The sequence below is a fragment of the Anas acuta genome, chromosome 3 (genome assembly GCF_963932015.1).
Source record: "Anas acuta chromosome 3, bAnaAcu1.1, whole genome shotgun sequence".
In the NCBI taxonomy this organism is placed as follows: Eukaryota; Metazoa; Chordata; class Aves; order Anseriformes; family Anatidae; genus Anas; species Anas acuta.
This window is the reverse complement of record NC_088981.1, coordinates 103,523,744-103,547,979: the sequence shown is the minus strand read 5'-3', so window position 1 is coordinate 103,547,979 and position 24,236 is coordinate 103,523,744. Positions and strand designations below refer to the sequence as shown.

The following is a 24,236-nucleotide window of genomic DNA, read 5'->3' as shown; positions in this document are numbered from 1 at the left end:
TTCTTTTCAGGATGGCTTGAATTCTTTGGTCCTTGATCTGGATTACCCAGCGCTGAGGAAGAACAAGAATATTGATAATTTCCTAAATAGATGTAAGTTGCAAGCAGCCTTTTAACAATGGCATTTTTGTGATTGTAGTTGTAGGAACTGAGTGGTCACAAATGCATTGCTGATTTTTTTTTACTAATTATTGTACCTCTGACTTTATTAAGAAAGATGTTAAAGAAAGCTTTGAAGGACCACTTGTTACAGAGATGTTTCATTTTAAGGAGTTGTTATATTGGTGAAAATGTATTGGAAAGTACTGACTGTAGAGTGTAATCTTTACAACTACAGTTAGAAAAATCCTTCTGTGTTAAATATTTTGATTATGTGCTGTGAAGTAATTTGCAAAACATATCCCAGTTATTATAAATTATGCAAGTAAGAATTATGCAAAATGTAAACGCTGTATATAAAGTCTTATTTAACCTAGCACAGACGTCTTCTGTTGATTTTAAAACTTAATTAAAACCTTAAAATCTATGGGTGCATTTTTGGACCTTCGTGTAAATGCTTGATTCTGTGCAAATTAATTGAAGACAGGATCAAAACGTTTATTGAGCATGTGAAAATGTAAGACTGTTACAGTAAGAGTTAACTTTATTTTGATTTTAAGTGTAACTGTACTTTATCTTTTTAAAATGTTTTTCAGCCATGTATGTATGTACGTAAACAAAATATTGTACAAATAGTGGGTTATTTGATTTAAAATATATGTTGCAGCGAGTAAGGGTTTTTGGGGTAACTCTTTGTTGTTTACACTAAAAAAATTTGCATGTGTCAAGGTTACTGTGAATGCAGTCTATCAGCCACTCCTCTTTTGATTCATTTCCAGTAAGAATTATGAGTCTGCTCTCCATTGCTCTAGGACTTCTTTGAATTTCCATGCTTCTCAAATAAGTGGTTGCTGGTGTAGTCCTTTGTAGTGAGTTCTTATGTTTGGAGTTCAGTGCTTCTCTGTGAAGTTTTGCAGAGCTTCATAGCTTGAATATAAAATAAATCAGAAGCAGCAGGTTAGAAGTGGAGGCATACCTTGGGATTTTTCATAGTCCTAAATTAAAATGAATGCAAGTAGATATTTTTAAAAGAAAAAAGGTCAGGAACAGGATTTTAGGTAATTTTGTTACCTGCAACTGTGTATTGTAAGTGAATATTCCCTGAATATTCTTGCTGTCTGTTCCCTTTTCTGAAGACTGCTGCTCCTTCTTCTATCTCAGCTTCTCTCTCGTTGCTGTGTTAAATACTACTAAGCATCTGATGTGGCAGCCATGCTACCAGCAGTGGCAGAAACACAATCATCTTCTGTGGTTCACAGTTTTATTACTGCTTTTGTTTTTGAAGCCAACTGACAGTTTTTGGTTGAAATAGATAAGTAATAGTCAAAGAGACCTCAGACCTCAGATGTGTCTTTAAAAATCTGTCACTTACAGTTAGACAAGTCTTTAAATTCACAGTAGTTAATAAAGAGTTTTCACTTTATCCTTATCTGTTGTACTTTGGAGGGTGAGGGGGAGAAGAAACCAAAAATGTGTAAGAGGTGACTATTTTGGTTCACACGTTGTGAAGTCATTCATCTCTTTAAAGAATTTACCAATGTAACTTGTGTTTTGGTACTGCCTGGGAAAGAAAGTGCTGCATATCTTCTGCATATCTTCTGTGACTTACACCTTTTAAAAAGTGTTTTGAAGTGAGAATTTTCTAGACCTTTGAAGCTGGTAATGCATTGGCATTGCAACTGAAAAAATCAGAAACCTGCGATTTGTTTCAGTCTTGTCCAATTCAGGTGTGTGTGGTTTGTTTGAACCAGGCTGGGGAACTGATCCGAATTAATGCAGATGGTGGGTTGGTAGTTTTGTTGGTTTATTTCTGTTAGAACAAGTCAGGCAAAATAAATAATAAAATAAAAAAAAACAAGTTTCAGATTTTCATATCACTTCTCCACTATATGTACCAGCAAAAAAGTATCTGATCAGGTACAGGAAAAAAAAACAAAACAAAAAACCAACCAACCAACCAAACAAACAAAACAAAACAAAACAAAAACAAAACAAACAAACAAACAAACAAAAAGAGAATCAGATTCTTACTGTCCTTACCATTTTATACAATGTAAAGTTGAATATCTTATGTCTTTTTTGGAAACCATTGTAAGTATCGGTTGAAGGGAAGAGTATACCCATGCTTGTTGAAGCCTCTTGCTGTTGTGGTGTTAGAAGAGGAGTTGGGAGTAGCATTAATTTATGGAACAGTAAGTTCTTCTCTTAGGTTAGGGAACAACGAGTTCTTGTCTCTTCTCATTTTTCTCAGCATCTGAAGAGCTGTAGCAAATGCCTGGATGAGTTTTATTGTCAAAAGGTTCTGACAGACCTCTGCTGAGTGGTCTGTTCGGGGAATCTGGAGCCTGCATCCCTCCTCCAGGCAGAAGGGCGGCCTGAGGCAGCTGCAGAGAGGTGTCATGGCCATTTTGTGAGTTAAGGACTCTATAATGCAAAGTAAAGGAAGTATTTTTATCCACATCATATGACTCTTTAAAATTTGTGCAAAATGGTGCAATAATCATGACAATTTTAGTCAATTTAATCAATTCTTTCACAATACTGCTTTGAGAAGGGCATTTATTTTTTACTATATTCCCAGGGATTTGAATATACCCTAATTCAAATTTACTGCAAGTCATTAGTAGAAGGTTTAATGTTTTATTGGTGGCTTATTTTAATTTGAAACGTTTACGTCTCAGATGAGACATTAATTGATACTCAGCTCAACACGTATTTTCAAGCTGAAATTCAAGTGTTAGCTCATTTCACAGAGTTAAAATTTATTAATTGCTTGTACTGTAAGAGTTTGGTATATTCTGCTTCTGTTACCATCTTGCAGAAGAATCCTCTTCATGTGTCTGATATGCAAGAAACTTTTTTATCACCTGCTTTCCCTTATGTATGGGGTTCATGTGGCAAAGATTTGGAAGCAGGGGGGCTGCAGGGGCAGCCTCTGTGAGCAGAGCCCAGCAGCTGCCCCATGTCAGATCAGAGCCAGCTCCAAAAGGGACCTGCTGCTGGCCACATCTGAGCCAGTGGGTAATGGTGAGTGGGCCTCTGGGAGAGCAGATTGAAAGATTTAAGAAATAATAATAATAATAATAATAATAATAAAAGGCAACAAAAAATACAACCTGTTGCACAATAGCAGCTGGGAGAGGAGTGAGAAATGAGAGCAAAGCAGCCCTGCCAGCCCCCAAGGTCAGTGCAGCAGGAGGGCAAGAGGTGCTCCAGGCATGCAGCAGCAGTTCCCCTGCGGCCTGTGGAGAGGCCCCTGGTGGAGCAGGCTGTCCCCCTGCAGCCCATGGGTCCCACATGGAGCAGATCTCCACACTGCAGCCCATGGAGGAGCCCCCAGTGGAGCAGGTGGATGTGGCCTGGAGGAGGCTGCGGCCCATGGAGAGCCCCTGCAGGAGCAAACCCTGGGCCGGAGCTGCAGCCCGTGGAGAGGAGCCCACGCAGGAGCAGGGGGTCTGGGGGAAGCTGCCGCCCACCTGTGGGGGACCCATGCTGGAGCAGTTTGCTCCTGGGGGATGGACCCTGTGGTATGGAGCCATGTGGGAGCAGGGGCAGAGAGTGACTGTGAAGGAGCAGCCAAGATGAAGCGTCAGGGACTGACCACAGCCCCCATTCCCTGTTCCCCTGTGCTGCTTGTGGAGAGGAGGTGAAAGAGAGTGGATGGGGGGGGAAGGTGGTTTTAGTTTGCTTTTTGGTTTCTCACTGTTGTAGTCTGAAAGTGGTAGGCAATAAATTATTTTAATCTCCCTGTGCCGATTGTGTTTTGTCCATAACTCTAGTTGTTGAGTGGTCTCCTTGTCCTTATTTTAGCCCTTAAGCCCTTTCCATCCTATTTTCTCCCCCTTTCTCTTTGAGGAGGGTGAGTCAGAGAGCAGTTGTGGTGGAGTTCAGATGCCCAAATGGGTAAAAGCCACCATGCCGTATTATTCTGTTTTCTTGCCATTTTTTCCAAAACATGGAACCAAAGTAGAGCATGTATTTATCACATGGGGCACATAAGTATTACCACTCCTTTTCAGTCTTCTAAATTGTTTTATTCTGCTGTTAGGATTCTGTTTAAACTGCTTTTTTTTTCTCTGAGTATTCATGGGACAGGAAAGCATAACGTAATATCTCATTCCAAAAACAATGAGAGGAATTTCATAGTCCTCTGAGAACAAAAATTAGCTTGCTAATTTTAGAGAAGAAGCTTGAGTTTTCCAGGATGGTCTTGGTGTAATAAATCTTTCCTTTTCTTTTCCTTGCCTGTCATCTAGGCTATGACAACAGATTGAGTAAATTCTTCCAAGTCTCTTTTTCTGCCATCTGAGATTTGCTAAGTGTTGAATCATGTCTTGGTGGCTTGTGCCTTTTTCAGGCTGTCTTCCACACAGGTACTACCATAGCCTGTTAGCTGCTCTAACTTCTGGGAGAAGGAAAATTAAATAATTAAGCAACAATTTTATGGACAAAATACATTTAATTGTTGATAATCTATTGTCAAGAATAGAAGGGAACGAAGAATGGTTTTTAAGGAAGACCAAGCTGCAAAGGGAATGTTTCCATCAACACTCCTGGTACGATCCAGAAGGTCAGTTTAACTCCATAAACTGATCAACAACGTTCTGTGTATTGATTCCTATTGCAAGATGAACTTCTTGCAAAACTGACATTTCTAATTCCTTCCCTTACATTTTGTTATGTCACTGAAGGTGCTATACAGTTACCAACAGAAATTGATTATGGCATTAATGCTTACCATGATTGTAACTCTGTGTTTCGTGCTTTTTGTCAGTGACACAGGCGAAATGTTGCATGCCAAGAGAAATCTTAGAAATTTAGATTTTATGTTGAGTTAATGAGCTGATTTCCCCTTTTATCTTCTCTTAGCTTCTTTAAGGTTACTACTTGCCAGGTCACTGCAGCCACCAGAGCAGGTTTGGCTCCATTTTCATTTTTAATGCTGTCATTCTGTTAAGCGTTTTCTTGGGAGAAAAGTTCCAGCACTTTGATCATTTTTGTGGCCCTCCTCTGAGCTGTGAAATATATGTTATTGTTATTAAATGGAAAATTAAAATTTTTCCATTTGGGTACATTCTGGCTTACTTTCATTAGATCAGGGATGTCTCCTCTGTGAGTCAGAGGAAGGCTACTTTCTCTTTCTGTATATTCTATTCATTTTATCTGTGGAAAACAAAATGTATCTTTCTTTTCTCTGGAGGAGATGTTAGTCTGTCTGAAGCTGAGTCCTAGTTTTTGCGCCTTCCACAAGTTGCCCAGCAGCTTGCGTTCCCCAGACACCTTTACTTAATGCATACCTACCTCAGTATTTCTGTTGTGCTTTTTGTTTTGTTTAGGGAGGGTGTGAGATTGCAGCACTTCCTGGCTGTACTTCAGCTTCAGTTCTGGCTAGACTTTTGCCCACAGCAGCAACTTTCGACTTACTATGCTTCATAGCAGCACTCTGTGATTTATTCTTACAGATCAGACATAGTCAAATTTCACTCCATTGCATTCTTAGTCCTCTATTCCTCGTATATGCATACCCCAGATCTGCCTGATACATGTTCTTTTTAACTTTCAAGGAAATAACTTGGATATGACACTTTTTTTTTCTTTTTTTTTTTTTTTTAAGGAAGGAAAGCTTACCTCTCCAGCCTCACCACCCCCAGTTTTGTACTTCTAGTTAGGTATTTATTCCATTTTCACCAGCACTTGTAACCTTCAGCTACATTCTTGCTGCCAGCTGTCAGTGACTGATCCAAACACTCTGCCCTTTCAGAAAGTGAAGCTTCGTTTGTTTAAAGGTTATAGTGCCATTTTCAAGTAGTAAATCAAAAGCTGTCTTTAAACACTCTTGCTATCTAGCATTCCTTGTCCTTCCTAATGAAGAATCCTGAATGATAGGTGATGATATTTTCACATTTTAGGAATTTTAACTCAAATGTCAGAGTGCCATCTTATTCTGGGACTGGGCAGTCCATCTAGTGTCTACATTTTAAGTTGATATTTTTCTTCTGCTGGACTTCCTGTTTTTGCAAATTGATGTGTAAGATATAATCGCTGGTATCTGTGCACACAAACTGAGCTGCATGAAACCTTCTGAAATGTTTTTCTGTAGTAAAAGGATAGTGTTGGAAAGGTCTCCTGCACCTTGAGTTAGGTCGTGTTATGTGATACATGAACCAAATCATATGATTCAGCATGCTGCAGATATGACATTGCTTCAGGGTTTCTGTGAGCTTGCCTTCCTGCAGCCTGTGTTTTGCTTCAAGTTAGTTCCATGCTTTGATTATCTATTCCCTATCTGTTAAACTTTATGAGAAAACAGAAACTCCATCTGTATAAGTGACATCTATATAACACCCACAACATCTGTCTCTGTAGATTATTTTTTTTTTTTCAAAGATCATTAAATCTTGGAAGAGTAAGTAGTATTCTGCCTTTAACACTTCACAGGGTTGATAAAACTGGTAATTCCTCAGCTGGTACCTCATTTGATTACACACATAAAATATATACAATATATATATTTATAGATATAAAAATATGTATATCATTATATATATAATGTATTAACTGCAATGCTGATTTTTAAAGGGTTTCACTGGAACTGTATTAAAATTGTTCACAATGTTTCTGTTCTATTCTGAGAGCAGAAGTATTCCTCTGAGTTTCTGATCAGTAATGAAGCTATGTAGATCTACACCCTACTATTACATGTTTAAATCCATGCCATCTCATCTCACACATCTCAAAACATTTGAAACATCTCAGAAACATTTGGAAATAAAATTGATGTGATTCCTCTCCCTTGTGAGATGTAACATTGTGGGCTCAAACAAGTCAGAGAACAGCATATTCTCTCTGACATGAAATCTGCTGATACTCCTTCTCTGCTGCTGCTTCCTGTAAGTTTGCATTGGTCCTCCCTGTCTTGTGCCAAAGCTTCTGATTTGCATTTGAATAAGTGCATTTCCTTCTCAGACTGCAAAATCAGCTCACAGCATGAACAAAATAATAAATTTTGCATGGGAGAGCCACCGTTGCTGTTGTATACTTGCTGCCTAAGCTCTAGAAAATCGTCTCTGCATTCTCTCAACTTCTTTTCCTGTTCACACTCTGGATTCTTTCACAAGTCTTGTTGGTACACTGAATTTTGTGTGCCACAGTACTGTGAGCATTGAAAGCCAGCAGAATCATTGGACTGTAAAATGGAGCAGATTGGAAAGAACCTTTGGAGATCAGCTGGTCTAGCTCTGCTTGAAGGCAAAACAGTTTTGACATTACATCAGGTTATTCAGGGCCTTGTGCAGTTAAATTTTTAACATTTCCAAAGATGGAGAATCTGCAGTTCCCCTGGACAATCTGTACTGTGCTGATCACTTTCTTGGTGTGGATTTTTTTCCTAGTCTGTGGGATTTCTGATGTGCCATCTCATCTGTTGCTTGTTCTTTCAGTCTGCACCTCTGTGAAGAGCTGGGCTCTGTAACCCTCAGCTTCTGTTTAGGCCAGCCATTTGGACTTCCCAAGCTGAATAACTCCAGCTCTTTCATCTTCTCAGTGTACATTGTTTGGTCCAACCTTTCTTGGTGGTCTTCCAGTGGGCTAGGGAGTGTTTAATTATTATTATTTTTTATTGACTTGAGGAGCCCAAATCTAGATACACCATTCCAGATGCAGTCTCACGAGTAACAACCAGGGGAAGAATCACTTCCCTACTTCCCTCAACCTACGGGCTGTGTATTGACCAGAACAACCTGGTGGTGTCCAGTCAGTGCAAAGGCTTAATGCTCGTTCGTGTTCATTCATCCTGTTGTTCTCTAGGGCTCTCGGATCCCATTTCTCAAGCTACGTTCTGGTTGGTGGGGCTGCACCTGGAGTACTGTGTTCAGCTTTGGAAGGACATCGAGGCCCTGGAGCATGTCCAGAGAGGGGTTACGGAGCTGGTGAAGGGCCTGGAGCACCCTACCCCCTGGGTAGGGGGACGGTTGGACCAGATGATCTTGAAGGACCCTTCCAACACTGGTGGTTCCGTGATTCTCTTAAGAGCAGCCCTGCCCTCCACTGTGCTCCTTGCCATGTTATCAGTGAACCTGCAATGAGGAGACTGATATTATCTTCTAGGCCATTAATAAAAGCACTAAACAATATGGGACAGTATCAATCCCTAACTCATCTTGTTTGGAATTAGCAACCAGTTGGACAGGTGAACCTCTGACCACTGCTTCAGCAAGTTTTCCACTAGCCGTGTAATTTCTCCTGCAGTTGGTGTCCTCCCAGTTTGACTGCAAAGACGCACTGAGATGCTGTGTTGAAAGCCATGCTACAGTCAATATAAGGACACGTACACTGTTCTTCCTTTGTCTTCCATCTTATCAAGGAAGGTGATTAAGTCCTTAATTCTGATTTCCTCTACTGTGGCTGCCCGACATTCTGCTGTCAGCTTCAGGGAGCTGGGAGGCCTGTGAACAGGCCAGTAAAGCCTGAGCCAAAAAAAGGCACAAGAGTACCTTGATCTTCTCCATGTCCTTTGCCACTGAAGCCCTACGCCACTGGGAGCAGTGGGCCAACATTTGCATCATTCTTTAATTTATTGATAGTTTTACGGCTTTATAAAAGCTCGTTGCCCTTCATAACCCTGGTTAGTTTTCAGCTCCAGCTGAGCTTGGCTTTCCCAATTCCATCCTCATGTGCCTGGGATATTGCTGCTGGGTATGGGGTAGCCCAGCTCAGCTTCCGTGTTCCAAACCTTTGCTTTTTGTGCTTGAGTTGAGGCAGAGGTTATCCATTCAGCTAGCGTGGCTCTCTGCCATGCCTGCTTGATTTCTAGCTAACTAGAACAGACTGTTCTTGTGCTATGAACACGTCATCTTCAAAGATCAACCCACTCCTCTGCCCTCCACTCTAGCTTCCCACAGGATCCTGCCTGTAAATCCCCTGAACAAGCTGTAGTCTGTTCTCCTAAGTCCAGGGTCTGCTGTTTGCCCTCCTCAGTTTTCTCCGGATCTTAAATTTCACCAACTCACACTTGCTTCAGTCAAGGCTGCCATTAACTTTGTCATCCCTGGTCAGTTCTTTCTGGTTTGTGACTAACACATCAGGGTGCCTCCCTGACTGGGCTTGCTGGTCACTGGGGTTAAAAGAAATGCTCTCGATGGTCAGGAATCTCATAGATTGCTTGTAGCATGCCAGGTTGCCCTTCAGGAATATGTGGGAATGGTTAAACTATTTACCAGGTATTTGTTATCATTAACTTCCCACTGACAATGCCATCTTTAATGTCATACTGAATTAACTGCATCTCTAATCCTTTGTTTCCCCCATTAAGTCTGAAGTCCCTTTTAATTCCTTTCTTGGGATCGAATTCCACAGTCTTTGACTGTAAACAGGAATATCACAATACACACCTCTAGTCCTCTCTGGATGTCAGCATCCACAGCTCTTCATGCAATCTCATGATATTTCCTGGCAGAGATCTTGCTCGAGCCAGCCCTTTTTGGCACAGTTCTGCTCTTCCTATAAGTATGTGTGAGGGCAATATCGAGACTTGTCACTTTTAAGAAAGATCACCTCTAGTATTTTGGATTACTTCCATTGGCTTTTATCATTGTAAATAGATTTTTTTTTTAAATGCATTTAGCCAGGAGTGCATTCACTAGCATGCTGCATTTGCAAAATTACAGTGTCTTGAACCTTGCAGTTCTTTAGAATTTGTCCAAGGTCAGAATTTCATTGACTTTCCTTACAGATTCCCACAACTGCAAACAAAAATTAAAAGAAAAAAAAAAAAAAAAGAGAGAGCTTACCTGCAGAATATTGTACCAGAGAATAATAGAACGTGATATTGTAGATCTAATTTTTAGACGTGTTGGCGTATGCTACAGAAGTGGTGAACACTAAGGAGGATCTTTGTGATGACCAGTAGTTACATAAATATACTCAATGAATTACAATATCATGAACAAATTGATCTGAAATCATATCCTAGTGTGATCTAGCCTGAAGTTGTACCTGAAGGTTACTGAGCTGTATTCCTCACCGTCTGACTGTTGTGTACAAGCTGGCTGTACCCGCAGTGCTTTTGTGTGTAACAGGGACTTGGTTCACTTGATTCACTCCTTTGTTCTCCGTACAGTGTCCATCGATTGTGGTGACACAGCATATGGGCAGGAGTAAACGTGTGAAAATTCGAGATGGGCATCTCTGGTTCTTGTCCTTATCAGAGCCTTCCCGGAAGCTTGTTTATGATTATCAGAGGTGTAGAATGAGAACTGGCAAAATCCAAAAGAAATTTCAGATGTTACATCTAAACAACATTCGTTGTTTTTCCAACAGAGCTTTTCTATGGTGATTCTATGGTGACTACAGATTTCAAGAATTACCAATAAGGCTCTAAACATTTGCATACAAATGTCTTATTTTGACTCTAAATGGCAAGTGTTAAAGAAAATTACTGTATTTGGTTAACACATGCATTACAACACATTTTATTTAATTTGTTTTAGATGAGAAGATTGTGGAAAAAATACGAGCTTTACAAATGAAAGCTGAAGACTATGATGTTGTTAAGGTGATTGGAAGAGGGGCCTTTGGAGAAGTACAGCTGGTAAGATTGATGATTTATTGATTAAACAGATTTATGGCTGTAGTCAAAACCCTGCCCAGTCTTACATGCTTTATATCTAAAAATGTGTTCTTACAAAGAATAAATGTTAAAGCAGAAATTTCATTGTATCCTGAGGTCATTTCTATGGATAGTAAACCAATACAGTCTAAGTTTAGAATGTGATGGATTGGAAGGGAAACTTGGGAAACAGTTTGCCATACTGTCATCAGAATGAAACAGGCAGTTCATGGCAATTTTATTTTTTTGGCCACAGTTATCACCATGTAATAATGTTTGAAACCCTCCAATTACAGAAGAAGCTAATAGTGCAACAACAACAACAACAAAAAACTTCTTTTCGTCTTGTAATTTTGATCTTTGCATTGTATTTAACTGATATGATTTGTGTATTTTTTTTCCATTAAGACTCTTGACATTTTCTACCCAATAGCCGATCCTATATAATATCTAATGTCAGAGATGGATTACTTTTAAAATCTATATTGCAAAGAAATTCTATGTCAAATAACAAAACAAAAAAAGTTTTCACTGTCTGACTTAATATATCATGCACAGTTTGCATTTAATTTTGATTTGTCCTGGATTTCCATGTCATTCTGTGAGATAAACAGCAGAAACATTTGAGCACATGAGACAGATTGATATGTCTGTTTTGAAACATGCTATAGGCGTAAGCAGCTAATGGAATCTGAGAATACCACAAACAAGTTTCCGTGAGCTAACAGGTAGCTGTGTATCACCTGATCCATGCTAATTTTCGGTGTAAGCATTTTTAGAGGATGTGAGAGATGTGAAGTAAGTCAATGGAAAGGAGAACAACTAATTTGCAGCAATTAAAGCTAGTTTACTCATTACCAGAAGGTAACAAAAACTATTTTGCTTAGGGCTTTTGACATGGAACTGGCATTTTACTGTTCTGTGCTAATTTTGTACTAAAAAGAAGGAAAAGTCATATCAATGGTAATACAAGGTATTTTTATAAAGCACAATATTTTGGAGATTTCTTGAGAAATGTTGCAAGTTGTTATATCTGCAATGCTTGTAGGAGGCACACAATGTATAATGGCAATAAATCTATTACCCATTTAACAAATTACTTGTATATTCCATACTAGTATTGGTGAAATTGGTTGGAAACATGGAAGAAATACAAGCTTTTACAACTGTTTATTTAATTTTTATTCCTTGTTTACTTTGCAGCAGTGACTTGATCAAAGTTGTGTTGTCTTAAGCAGATGCAGTTTTGAGCCTTCATTACCTATAAGTCAATATTTATCATCTCAAAATAGTTACAGCAAGTGTTGGTTATCTAATTAACAAATTAGATAAGTTGAATAGTGGATTGCATGTTGTAATGTAAATAAGGTGAAGCTTTTGCTTGCATACTCTTTCTGGCTAATTGCATAACGTGCTTTTCAAGGTAAAATGAAAAATGGAGTAGGGGAAAACGATGGCTTGCTTAACACTACTTCTGTGCCTTATGGGTAATTTGCAAGTTTAGATGTAATTCATGGGGCAGTTAACAGCACTGAATCAGCAATTTTTATTTATTTATTTTGTTTTGTTTTTTTTAAGGCAGTTTCGTCCAAGTGTGGCAACATGGGAATGTAGCTCCCTCTTCCCTATTTCTTTCTGGGTCAGTTGTGCTCTGTTTCTATCAAGAAGAATTTGTGAAATACAGAGAGGGATATTTCCAAAGATGCCATTTTCAATCAAGACTTTAAAGAATTAATGGGTGTATTGCTTTTATATCTTTGCTGGCAAGAGATCAAAAACAAAACCATCAGCAGAACTCCACGTATTTGAGAAGCTACTGCTGCAGAGAGTTTTGTAAGAAAATGGTCTATTCTTACTCCTCTCTGTCTTTTCAGTGATAGTCAATTGTTTCATATTAAAGTCTTTTATTAGACATTTTTTCATTGTATATTTGCACTTAGAGCATCTACTTGAGATGCTTTTGAGATTCTCTTTTTCCATGTGCTCAAGTGGGAATCGAAGAACAATCAAGTTGTAACAACTGGAGTTCCTCTTCCATTTATTGTTGGGAGGAGATGAAAAGGGGAAGATGCCAGTAACAGAAATTGTTGGCGTTTTTTGGATGTTACGCTGACATATTTGCTGGAAGCATGCAAGAAAATTAAATTTTTAATGTGCTTCAAAAATGAAAATACATTGTTTTCTTATATACATTTCTAAGCACTTTTTTTTTTCTAAATAATTAAGTTTTGTTTTGTTTTGTTTTTCATTTGCTTTTTGACATTTAATTTTCATGTTCTTAATTTGTTCTGGCTTAGAAGGAAAACCTTTTTTTTTTCCTCTTAATGTACTGTATCATGCATACCTTTGTAAAATTTTAAAGTAGAAATTGTTCACAGTGCACATACTTCAGCTAGATAGTTCAAGTGGTCTGAAGACAAACTTCAGTTCTCATTTGCTTAATATTTATAATGTAATGTTGAAACACACAGTAACTTGGTCATACATGACCAAAATAGTTGTTATTTTTTAAGCAGGTGCTTGAAGCCCCAAAATAAAAAAGCTAAAAAATGGTTGGTACTGAAAGGAAATCTCTTCGTGTTCATATAGAGCTCTTTTGTACTTCATGCCAACTTAAAAGAGCATTGTTTTTCTGGAATGTAAACATAGAAGTAGAAACCATGATGTCGTATTGTCTTACAGCTAAAAAACAATGGGTTAATAAATACAACTGTAGATCTGAACTAATATTAGCTGGTGATGAGGGCATACATACCTAGATGTTTTGCCTCATAAGGTATGATACAAGTTTAAACTATTGAGCTAAGCTTTATCTATTTCTACTCCATTCTTAATGTTAACACCACAGTCGCAGATGATGGATTTGCAGTAATCAAAATATTTTGCAACACATTCTGTGATCAAAATAGAAATTTGTTTCACTGGGGACTACAGAAAGAACCATAAATAAAATGTGCTTGAGTATGAGTTAAATTCATGATTGTCATGTTATCAGTGCCTGCCATTTGTGCATAAAGTTATGTAGAACAAATATTTTTTAAATATTTGTCCTATTTAAATAAAGCAAGACAAAAAATGAGCATGTTAACATATAGCATAGAATAACCAGCTGTGACTGCCTTCATGTAATTTTTTTCTTCCCCCAAGCTTTCTGCTTCACAATGGCATTTTCTTGTGAAACAAGCAGAGCATAGAGATCAACTTCACAGATTATAAAGAAAGAAAAACATTTTTTGCTGTTGTATCTTATAGCTAGATTTTAAAAAAGAAAAAACAAAAGCCTTGATTTCCCCCCAACACACACAAATTCAGTCCGGTAAAGAGAGATCAGATGACGCTGGTCTGAGCATCTGATTTTGGTGGAAAAGCAATTTCCGAGGACTTGAGAAGTATTAAACTCGACTCTTGTCCTCTGTCCTTCTTCTTTGCTGGGTCTGTAGTGGTGGAGAAAACTAAGAAATCCCTGTCTGCAGCCAGATCTCTTCTCATACGTAGTGGTGCGAATAAAAGTGACTGGTGTCTAGGCCAGACATAAAAATCGAATTATGGTGCTTAATTTGTCGCTCGTGGTTCATGCAGAAACAGCAATTAATGAAAGCACATCCTGAGTACCACTTTTGTTTTTACTTTAGGAAAAATCCTCTTGATTTGAAATCAAAACTTCTCAGTTCCTTTGCCCAGGTCTGATTACACGGTACTGTAACACTGCAGTGACGCAGCAGGCTGACGTGGTCGTATGCTGGAACAGAAAACTAACAGCTAAATCCTTCTGGTGTTGGGGTAGTAAAGGATGCTCTGGGTGACAGTCTACACAGTGTGATTTAGTGTTGCAAACCAGTGGTTGTCATAGCATATGTAACCAGGTGCTGGTTTAGTCTTTTCCAGGAAATGCTTTCTCTATGAGGCTTTGTTCCCCAAATGCTGCTGATGTTGAAGTGCATATAAAGCAGTCGTGGTCTCTTAACCAAAAGTTTATCAGGATGTGAACTTCAGGACTCTATCTGCAGTAATTTCCTATGGCTCTATTAAATAATTTAGAATATTCAAAACGTGAGGGTTAAATTCACAACTTCACTCTAGGATTTTCATTTCTTTAATGGTAGAAGAGTTGGTACCATTACCAGTCCACACTACATACTTCCGTTGTTTTATTTGCCTACAGATTATCATCTGATGTGAATGCTGTAGAAATTATGGATGCATTTTGTGCATTTTCTGAAAGTCCTGCATTGATATGATTTTTTGTCTGTCAATGACAAGGCAGAGTAGAGGGAAATTCTCATTCCTTAATGTATTTTAGGAGTTAAATGAGGCCATGTTACTTTATGCTGATGGCATGAAGGGATTTTCCTACCTATTTTGAGTGTTACGCTGGTGAGCTGCAGTTTAAATTTGGCAGTTCATTTAACCAGTTGGAAGAAAATGAAACATCATGACAGTTTAATACACGAACAATCTGCTATACGAGCCAATATATGTATGTACAAATATAGCTCTTGGGTGAAGAGCCCAGTGGCGAACATCTAAACAGGCTGTCTTCAGTAGCCATGGTAGTGATATAAGAAGTAATATAATTGCTAGGTCTGTTCAGCTGCGAAGCAAGCCGACACAGTCAGCCTTTGGATGTGCCAGAAGAAACCTATCTTGAATTTTCTCAAGAAATAAATTAGTCAAATAATAACCAATGTCACTACTTTAGAGAGGTGCAAGAGTTTCTTTTGCTCCTCCTATGCATGACCCTTCTTTGGGGTGTACTGACTACTGGAGTCTTTTTCTCTAAGTAGTTGGAGATAATTGTTTCTGTAAATGAAGGCAGCTATAATAAACTACACCCAAGCACGAGTACACGATGAATTTAGGAACCATAAACTACTAAAATGCCTTACAGAGATGTATATGCAGGTTCACAGAAAATGCTTCTGCAATTACCCAAGATTTTCTTTGAGGTTTCTTGTTGCTGAGTTCCTTCTGTTTTTGAACAGGATTACAAAAGCTCACGTTATGGAGTGTAGTTTGTGGTGTACCACCAATTCTTTGTAAATACTTCCATCAGGGATTAGAAAATGGGAGGAAGGTAGTTTTCAACATTTTCTTGTAAGACATGTTCACTCGCTGGTTAATTGTTAATGTTCGTAGCATGCAGGTGACGTGTTTCTGTCTTAGGGTTTGGCTGGATGTTTTTTGACTTAGTTATGCAGAAAGTTGTTGGTCAGTGTTAAACTGTGCAGGGTGTTGACATTAAAATTTTTGTACATGTTTCTTGAAAGCAAAAAGACCCAATTTCAAGAACTGTAAATTGATAGGTAATCCTGTTTCTATACATGTTTTCATTTCTTCTAAGATTTTACTTTCTTAATTAATTTTTAACCTAATATTTTACCTGTTTCTACAAATCATTCCTTTTAGCTTGAGCAACAAGCTCAAGCTTATGGCTCCTCAGGAGCAGGAGGCTGATGTTCCCGTGTTTGTACACCACATAAGTGCTTCTCTGAAGCTTTGCACTGCAGTTATAATGAACCTGAAGTCACTCAATTTGTACAGGAAAAGAGCTTATTGAACATTATTTCAAGAATCATGATTAAACTTGGACATTGCATCAAACTAACAGGTTGGGTAATATGATTTATTTTACTACACGTTAGGTTTTAAAATGAACCACAAAGGCTTTACCATTTGGTTCTGATGTCACAAATTAGGCCAACTTAATTTTCTTTTTTTTTTTTTTTTTTAATGCATAAAATATGCCAAAGCTTAAGATATAGTTAATTTATGATTTCTGCTGACTCAGACATCTCATAGATGAATAGTCCTCACCTTGATTTCTGCAAGAAACACTTGTAAATGTTACAACAGTGGCCCTTTAGTAGTTGTTTCATTAGTAACATAAATCGAATATTTCACTAACAGGATAATGCCTTTACAGTCTGTCGTAAGGATTTTCTTTCATGTCCATATTCAGATGAAATTTTCCAAAATATTTTCAGATTTGGTGATAAAAGTTTTAATTTCAGTTTTCTAACAAGATCCATATAACTAATTTCACACCATTTGAAATGAATTTAAAAACAAGAAAAGAAATAACAGTGTTTTTATGAAAACATAATAGATGGAAGAATCTGAAGTGGACTGCTTGCAGAATTTCTAACAGATTAATGAAACAGAGATAGTGTTCAGAATAAGAAGTTGTAAACAGAGTTGCCTTTTTTTCTTCTTACGTGATGAAACTTTTAAAAGGAGCATAGAAAAGCATTTTCTTTTTCTTCTGTAAAAATAATCATTTTCTTTTTTTTTCTTTTTTTCTAGTACTCTGGTGATTTGAAGTAGGCGTATTCACTCAGAAAATGTTAGGAGCAGTCTTGCTCTTTATGGGAAGGTGGCACATTTTGGATTCTAAGAAAATCTTTTAGCAGTTTCAATTGGATTAAGCAGGCTACTGAAGACAGCCCTCATTTTTATGGTCATAGCCATATTAACAAAGAACATATGTTTGTGCATCAGTGCATCTTCAGTAAAAAGCAGACATCCCAGAGTCTGCAGCCCTGGGGCACGTCCTTCCTGTGGCCCCACAACTCTTCCTCTGGGGTTGCAGCAGCAGCTGCAGCAGTTGGCCAGGCTCTGGCATATCTTCCTTTGCTTGGCATCCGTGTTTCTTCCCTACTATGTTTTTTGGAGCAGCTGTCAGGTTTTTCTTTCCAGGTTTAGGAGTACTCAAGTTCTTACTGTGTAAGTTGGATATATGAAGATCTGGAGGCATCACATCCCAACAAACAGTTTGCAGCTAGGAGAAATTTGCTATGTTGGTACTCAATTTTTTGATTATTATCATTTTATTTTTCGAGACATACTGAAAAAGTTGGTTTGCTTCTTCTCAACTAACAGGTTCGCCATAAAATGACACAGAAGGTTTACGCAATGAAGCTACTTAGTAAATTTGAAATGATCAAGAGATCAGATTCAGCCTTTTTCTGGGAAGAAAGAGATATCATGGCCTTCGCCAACAGTCCATGGGTGGTTCAGGTAAGGAAGAAATGTAAGAGTAAAATAATAATATTAAAGCCATAAATCATTCCTAGTCTTGAGCTGCCTTTGACTTTACCAAATTGAATGGTTTAGATTCAGCTCGTACTTTTTAAAGATGCGTGTTTCAGTGAGTTTTGTGCGTGTGGTTATGTTAGGACATAGACTAACTTGTATTTTGGTCACTAAAATGCATCATAAAATTGAATTAAACAGAATTTTAAGTATCCAGAAATAACAGAATTAAGTATCCAAAAGATTATCAGGAATAACAGGGAGATAAGAGAAGTTATGGTTCCAGCTAGAAAAAAATCTGTATTGGAATATAGTAACAAATGCCAGCATTATTTCCAGGCTTTCTTGATGATACGGTCAGTTGATAACAATAAATTGGTATTATGAGTGCCTGAAGAAATTTCTGGCTTTTAAGTTGAGATGCGCTAGGTGGATGAGTTCACACTCCTGGTGTCCTGCAAGATGGGAGATTATAACAGTGGTTTGCTTGAAACCATCGTCTCTTTGGTGGTCAGTTGCCACTTCTCAGCTCAGAAGTAATATCCTCCAGCTGATGGAGAGTTGACTTCTTCAGCTGTCTGTTGCTTGCAGCTGTCTCATTATTCATTATCATGTTGGTAAAATGGATTATCCTTTTGGGAAGAATTAGTGCTAAATACTGCAGTTTGTTATAATTGGTAGACTACACAGATTAATAAAATGCATAGTGAAAGTATACGTTTAGGGAAAAGTATTACTAATATATTTTGTTAAATAATTAATACATTTAAGTCTTCTCAGTTACATTGCTATGCTTCTGTATTTTTAGAAAGTAAAAACAGGCCTTAAGCTTTCCATGTATTTTTCATAATATTTTATATCATGCCTGCAAGCAATGTTTCACTTTTTTTTTTTGCATTTAGATGTTTTGCTCTTCTGAGCATATTCTGTGTTCTTGTCTGTATTCAGGCGACATACTTAACAGAACAGATGATTTATTTATTACTTTGGTTTTGTTCTAGTGACAAAAGTTGTCTAGAAGTATTTTTATTTTTTTACAGTTGAACTGAATGATCATGCAGTTGAAAGAAAATGTCTGACTATTATCACAGGAAAGGGTATTGCATGATATTTACATGTGTATGTATATTTATAAATGGAAAATGTCAACTGTGTTATAGTTGCAATTGTGCTTTCTGTGATGAAGTGTATCGAGTGATATATTTAGCTATTGTGGTCCAGGGGGGTTGGAGCTGGTTTTAAGAAAATGTAGGTCCTGCTCTCTGAGCTAGAAACTGGGACAGATCACACTGCTTTTCTGTGTCTTCTTCTTTGTGTGTGGGGAAAAAAAAAAAACAAAACAGGTGAAAGCAGAGCCCTAGATACTGTTGATTTTATGAAATCTCTAGAGAACAATAGTGAAAGTGCTGCATAAAGGCATAGTGTTATTTATCGTTGTGTTAAATTAATGCCTTTAGGTATGGGAATATAGGCCCTATTTTGGATTTTAATTTAGACTTTAACGATTAAATACATGATCACATTATGTATTGTGTATACTATCTACATGTATGCGTGAAAAGTAATACACAGTAAATTTTACTATGAAGGTCAAATCTCTGTAATAGATTTCCTATCTTTCTGGGTTCCTTGTCCTCCACAGACTCCCTAGTTCTGATTTCTTCCTTTCCATTCATCTTTTTTTATTGCCTTTGAACTTTGTGTGAGTACATGTAACTTGAAGATGTGAATAATTTTAGTGTTTAATGAGCAATATTCTCTGAGAAAGTGACTTTCAGATACATAGTGATTCTTTTTGCTGTTTTGGGTCATTTTCAGACCTGGTGATTGCTGAGTGAAATTCTATAAAACTACAGTGCTCTAGGTCTTTTAAAAAGACTAAACTTATCTTAACTATCATGCCAGTTGGAAACACAGTAGCTGTAATGCATGCCAAACAATTAATTTCATTGTTAAGGATAATTTCTTTACATTTTATTATTGTCATGTTATTTCTGTTCTCATTTTTGTTCTCATTTCAGTATACATGTTGTTTGAGGCCAAAATCAGTATTGACAGTTTTTGGTTTTGTTTTTGTTTTGTTTTGTTTTTATAAATATATATAGAAATGTTACACATATATATGTTTATAGTATATGAAATCCAGAAAGTGTGTAAAATACTCTTCACTGTTGAGCTATTTTCAAATCCTTACAAGGTACCCCCTTTCTCAGATTTAATATTTGGCATATTGATTCATAGTGATGCTTCTTAATGCCAAGAAACATGGAGATTTACATAGTCATGCCACTGAAATAACAGGGAAATCTTTTTTATTTCCGTAAAAATGAGAGTTTTCAAAGCTCACTAAATTTCAAGCTACTGCAATAACTAATAGGAAATAGAGATGATTTTAATATATAAAATAAAGTTATTTTACATCCTTGAAAATGTATGCTCAAGCTTAATGCAACTTGAAGTATTCAAGTACTTTATTATTTTTCCCAGCTGTCTCTGAAAAGTAATTGCTCCTTTTTTTTGTTGTTTTTCTATGTTGCAGCTTTTTTGTGCCTTTCAAGATGACAAATACTTGTATATGGTAATGGAATACATGCCAGGAGGAGATCTTGTAAACCTTATGAGCAATTACGATGTGCCTGAGAAATGGGCCAAGTTCTATACGGCTGAAGTTGTTCTTGCTCTTGATGCAATTCACTCCATGGGCTTGATACACAGAGATGTGAAGCCTGACAACATGCTTTTAGATAAATATGGGCATCTGAAGCTGGCAGACTTTGGCACTTGCATGAAAATGGATGAAGTAAGTATGCAACTGAATAATATATCATTTATAAACTGTAATTCTAGGTATATTTTCTTATGAGTTACAACACCCAAAGGAATACTTATCAAATGGTCCACTTGGTTGGAAAGCTGTTCCTTGTCTCCTAGTTTTAAATACCACGATACTTTAAATAGTGTAACATTGTCTATAACAAACTGTTTTGGCACATGGAATAAGGAAATAAACTTACTTTTTGTTATTTTTGAAAGCATGTGTGTTTATGAATTTCTGAGGTTCATCTTTTTGCCAAATGTCTGAAAAGCTTATGAGACAACTCCTAGTTTCAACATTAGTAACCTTGGAACAGTTCATAAGCTGACAGTTTTCTATAAATGAAATGATTTTATAGGCAAGGTAACATTCTTTTATATATATATATATATATATATATATATATATATATATATATATATGTATTATTTTTTTTTACTAGGTCTAATTGTTCTCATAGCATCCTCTAGTGGTCATTAAAATGAGGTCACAGTAAGGCAGGAGTGGAATGTGATCTACTGATTAAAATTTATGTTTGATATTAGTCAAAATGTCATATTTTAGCTGTCTAGATTGTATCATGTACAGTCAAATACAGTTTTCTAATGAAGTTGCGTAAGAATAGCTATTGTATTTTTAACGAGATGTACTACTTTGTATTATTAAAGGAGACATAGAAATAAAACTATCTTTAATAGTTTGCACAAATCTTCCCTGACAAACAGTGTCAGGCAATTTACATGATACATTCTTCCTATGAAATTATAACATACTCAAAAACTTGTATGAATGTATGTTATCATTTGCTTGAAAGATTTCTATGTTAATGTTGGCAAGGATGATTCTTTTTCAGCTTATTTGCTTTAATGTGTTAGATTCTGTATTATTTAGGTAGTGCTTGGTATAGTTTCTGAAATCTACTTAATTTGCATTTGCATTGTTAAGTTAGTATCTATCCAGCTGTATCTAGAAATGCTGTCATTTTTTTTTTCCCCTTCAAGTGACAATATATTACTCTTGAACAAACACATCTGTTTATTGAGATTCAATAGTCTGTTTAGTTTGGCTGATACTGTAGTTGTTATTCCAAAGACGTACAGATTGTTTACCTCCACTTTTGTTATTTAGCTGCCTGTAGGGGACAGCCTTTATTTTAACTGGAAAAGTCAAAAGTAGTATTTGATCTCTTAATACAGTCTTTAGATTATCCTTCATTTTGAGCCAATAAAAAAAGCTTCAAAAAGTTCAAAACACTTAGGTATAAAAAAAGGTAATCACTTCTGCTATGTTAGGGAGCCCAGAATTTGTGCACCAACTTTTTTTTTTCTTCTTTGTTTTGTTTTTGTCTAAAAGCATGGAATACTAAAATGTGGGTGATCATGCTATAAAAGTGAGAATTGCATGCACAACTCATAAAAAGCTATAGCAAGCTCCAGTTTGGACTGGGCATCATCAGTGAACTGGTGATCTCTTGAAGAAGTTAATTTTTAATGGGCTACATTTTAAGTTCCTCATGTTTCTCAGACTCAGTGGAATGGCAAAAATATTTTATACAGGAAGCTTTAGAAGTTGAGAGGCTCTGGACTGTCTCCAAATCTCATGCTACTTCTTACAAAACATGAACACATCCCAGCTGTGTAAATATAATATTGATGTTGGCAGGATGATTTCTAGAAAATATATGCTTACCCAACACTTATTTATTTTCTCTGACTTGGAGTTCTTTTAGCAGTTGTACATATTAGCATCTTCCTCACACTGTTGAGAGCTGAGGAAAATTCTGCTTCAATTTTTGTGGGAGACACAGTTTGGAAGGGAGACTTTTTTGATACTTGCTGTGGAATTGAAATGAGTGTTAAGTTGTGCAGGCCACTCCGGACACTTGAAGCAGAATTCCTCCTTACCAGATTGTGGAAAGAATTGCTAAGTCTCTTAGTGATGTTTTCCAACATGAAAGGAACCGATCTCTTTATGTAACTTGGTTGTGATGTTTTCTTGGTGGGAATGTTGTGTTGTTTTTTTTTAATCTGCAACAAGGTGAATATCTGTAATTGAATAAAAGATGGAGTTAGCCTCAGAGGTTTAGTAGGAATTGTAGTTCCTTTTGGTACGTAGGTATTGAAAAGAAGCCCGGTGCATGTTTCACCAGATGCTATTCTTCGGGTTTGCTGCAATTACTAAACTAGGCAGTAGCACGGTTGACTACTGTAGGTGTTGCAGAGCCAGAAACTGCTAGTGCTGCCTGGCTCAGTACGTAGCTCTGGCTTGTGCTAACTGTGCTTTCAGGACAGCACAGGCTTAGAAAAGAGATGTGACTGAAAGAGGAACCATTTATCACTTGGGATTATTGCCTCGGCTCGGATAGCTTAGCTGAAAGAAGAAATGCTCGTCTTCTTAGAACCTGGCATATTTCACAGAATAACACAGTACAATGGCTGAGGTTGAAGGGGACCTCTGGAGGTCATCTGGTCCAGCCTCCCTGCTAAGCAGGACACCGATTTCTCCTTGATGCTCCTCCAAGACTCTGCTGGATCCTTCTTGCTTCAGTTTGTTGTCTGCAGCCTGAGGGTAGTATTAACACCTGATCTGCATTGTCCTAACATGTCCGCACCAGCACGCTCCAGCTCTTGTTTGCTGATAAGAAATTCATGAGGGAATGAAAGTCTAATTCTCAGCCTTGGTCCAAGTCAGCAACTCATTCGGGTCTGGCTGAGGATGAAACCAGAACTGCTTTTCCTTCAGCAGTGTAATGGTTTTGTACGATCGGTCCTAGGAAACACAGCAGCCTCACAGCCAAATCTTCACATGCTGTGAGAACATACTGTCTTGTTGACAACTTCTTTTTTTGGTTGTTTGGTTTTGTGGTGTTTTTTTTTTTTTTTTAAGCCCTTCACTGCACATCTGTCACATAGCTGCGGGAGCTTCCCTCAGATGGGCTTCCAAGATCCACCCTGATCTTTGGAGGTGGTGAGAAAAGTCTCAGGAAAAACGCCAGCCTGAGACTACTGAGAGGAAGTTCAGTATCAGAACTGCTATAAATAAGTGTGGTGTTTGGCATAAAGCATCAGCTTAGGATTTGAAACACGGGAGTAGCACTTTGTCCAGAGAAAACGGCCCCCTTCAGATCTCTCCTCAGCTGATGAAATACAGAAGGCAGAAGCCATCTCACAGAATGTACAGAATGTCAAGATGTCATGGAGCGCACAGAGAGGACTTCCCTGTTTACTCGGCTTAGATGCCAGAGATCACAGAAGCTGGTCCGACCATGGGAGTAAGAGTACCCAGTACTTAAAAATACATACAGGACAACACCCAAGTTTCTAGTCAAGCGATAATGCATTTTTAGATTGGCTCCTGAGACAGACAGTAGCGAGTTCTGTGGGGAGAAAGCGTAACCAACACCACATGGTTAAGAGAAATACAGCCCTCTGAAAGCTGATGTTAGCACACAGAGCCCTTTTGTTTTGCCTGGAGAAATATTTTTGTTTGTTTGTTTTGTTCTTTGACATCTTGTCTGAAAACTAAAGGCCTTGCAAAGTGGAATTCTTCAGTATCTATAACGTCATTGACAAGAAGCTTTCTTGTCGCCACCTACCAGCCATCAGACTTGGGTAGGGCTGCCTTTTCCTCATAAAACATTAACATGTATAAAATATTAAAAAGTGTTCTTGTTTTGCTGTATTAA

The 24,236-nt window shown here is 37.5% G+C and overlaps 1 protein-coding gene across 3 annotated transcripts in view; it reads left to right on the top strand.

Annotated features, from left to right (window-relative positions):
* Positions 1-24,236, top strand: part of ROCK2 (Rho associated coiled-coil containing protein kinase 2) — a 101,848-nt gene that overhangs the window by 42,335 nt on the left and 35,277 nt on the right. For all 3 annotated transcript variants that reach the window (XM_068678601.1, XM_068678602.1, XM_068678603.1), the window contains exons 2-5: positions 11-92; positions 10,586-10,686; positions 17,584-17,721; positions 20,276-20,536. In XM_068678601.1, the coding sequence (XP_068534702.1) occupies positions 11-92; positions 10,586-10,686; positions 17,584-17,721; positions 20,276-20,536 (582 nt within the window). The remainder of the gene's footprint in view (positions 1-10; positions 93-10,585; positions 10,687-17,583; positions 17,722-20,275; positions 20,537-24,236) is intronic.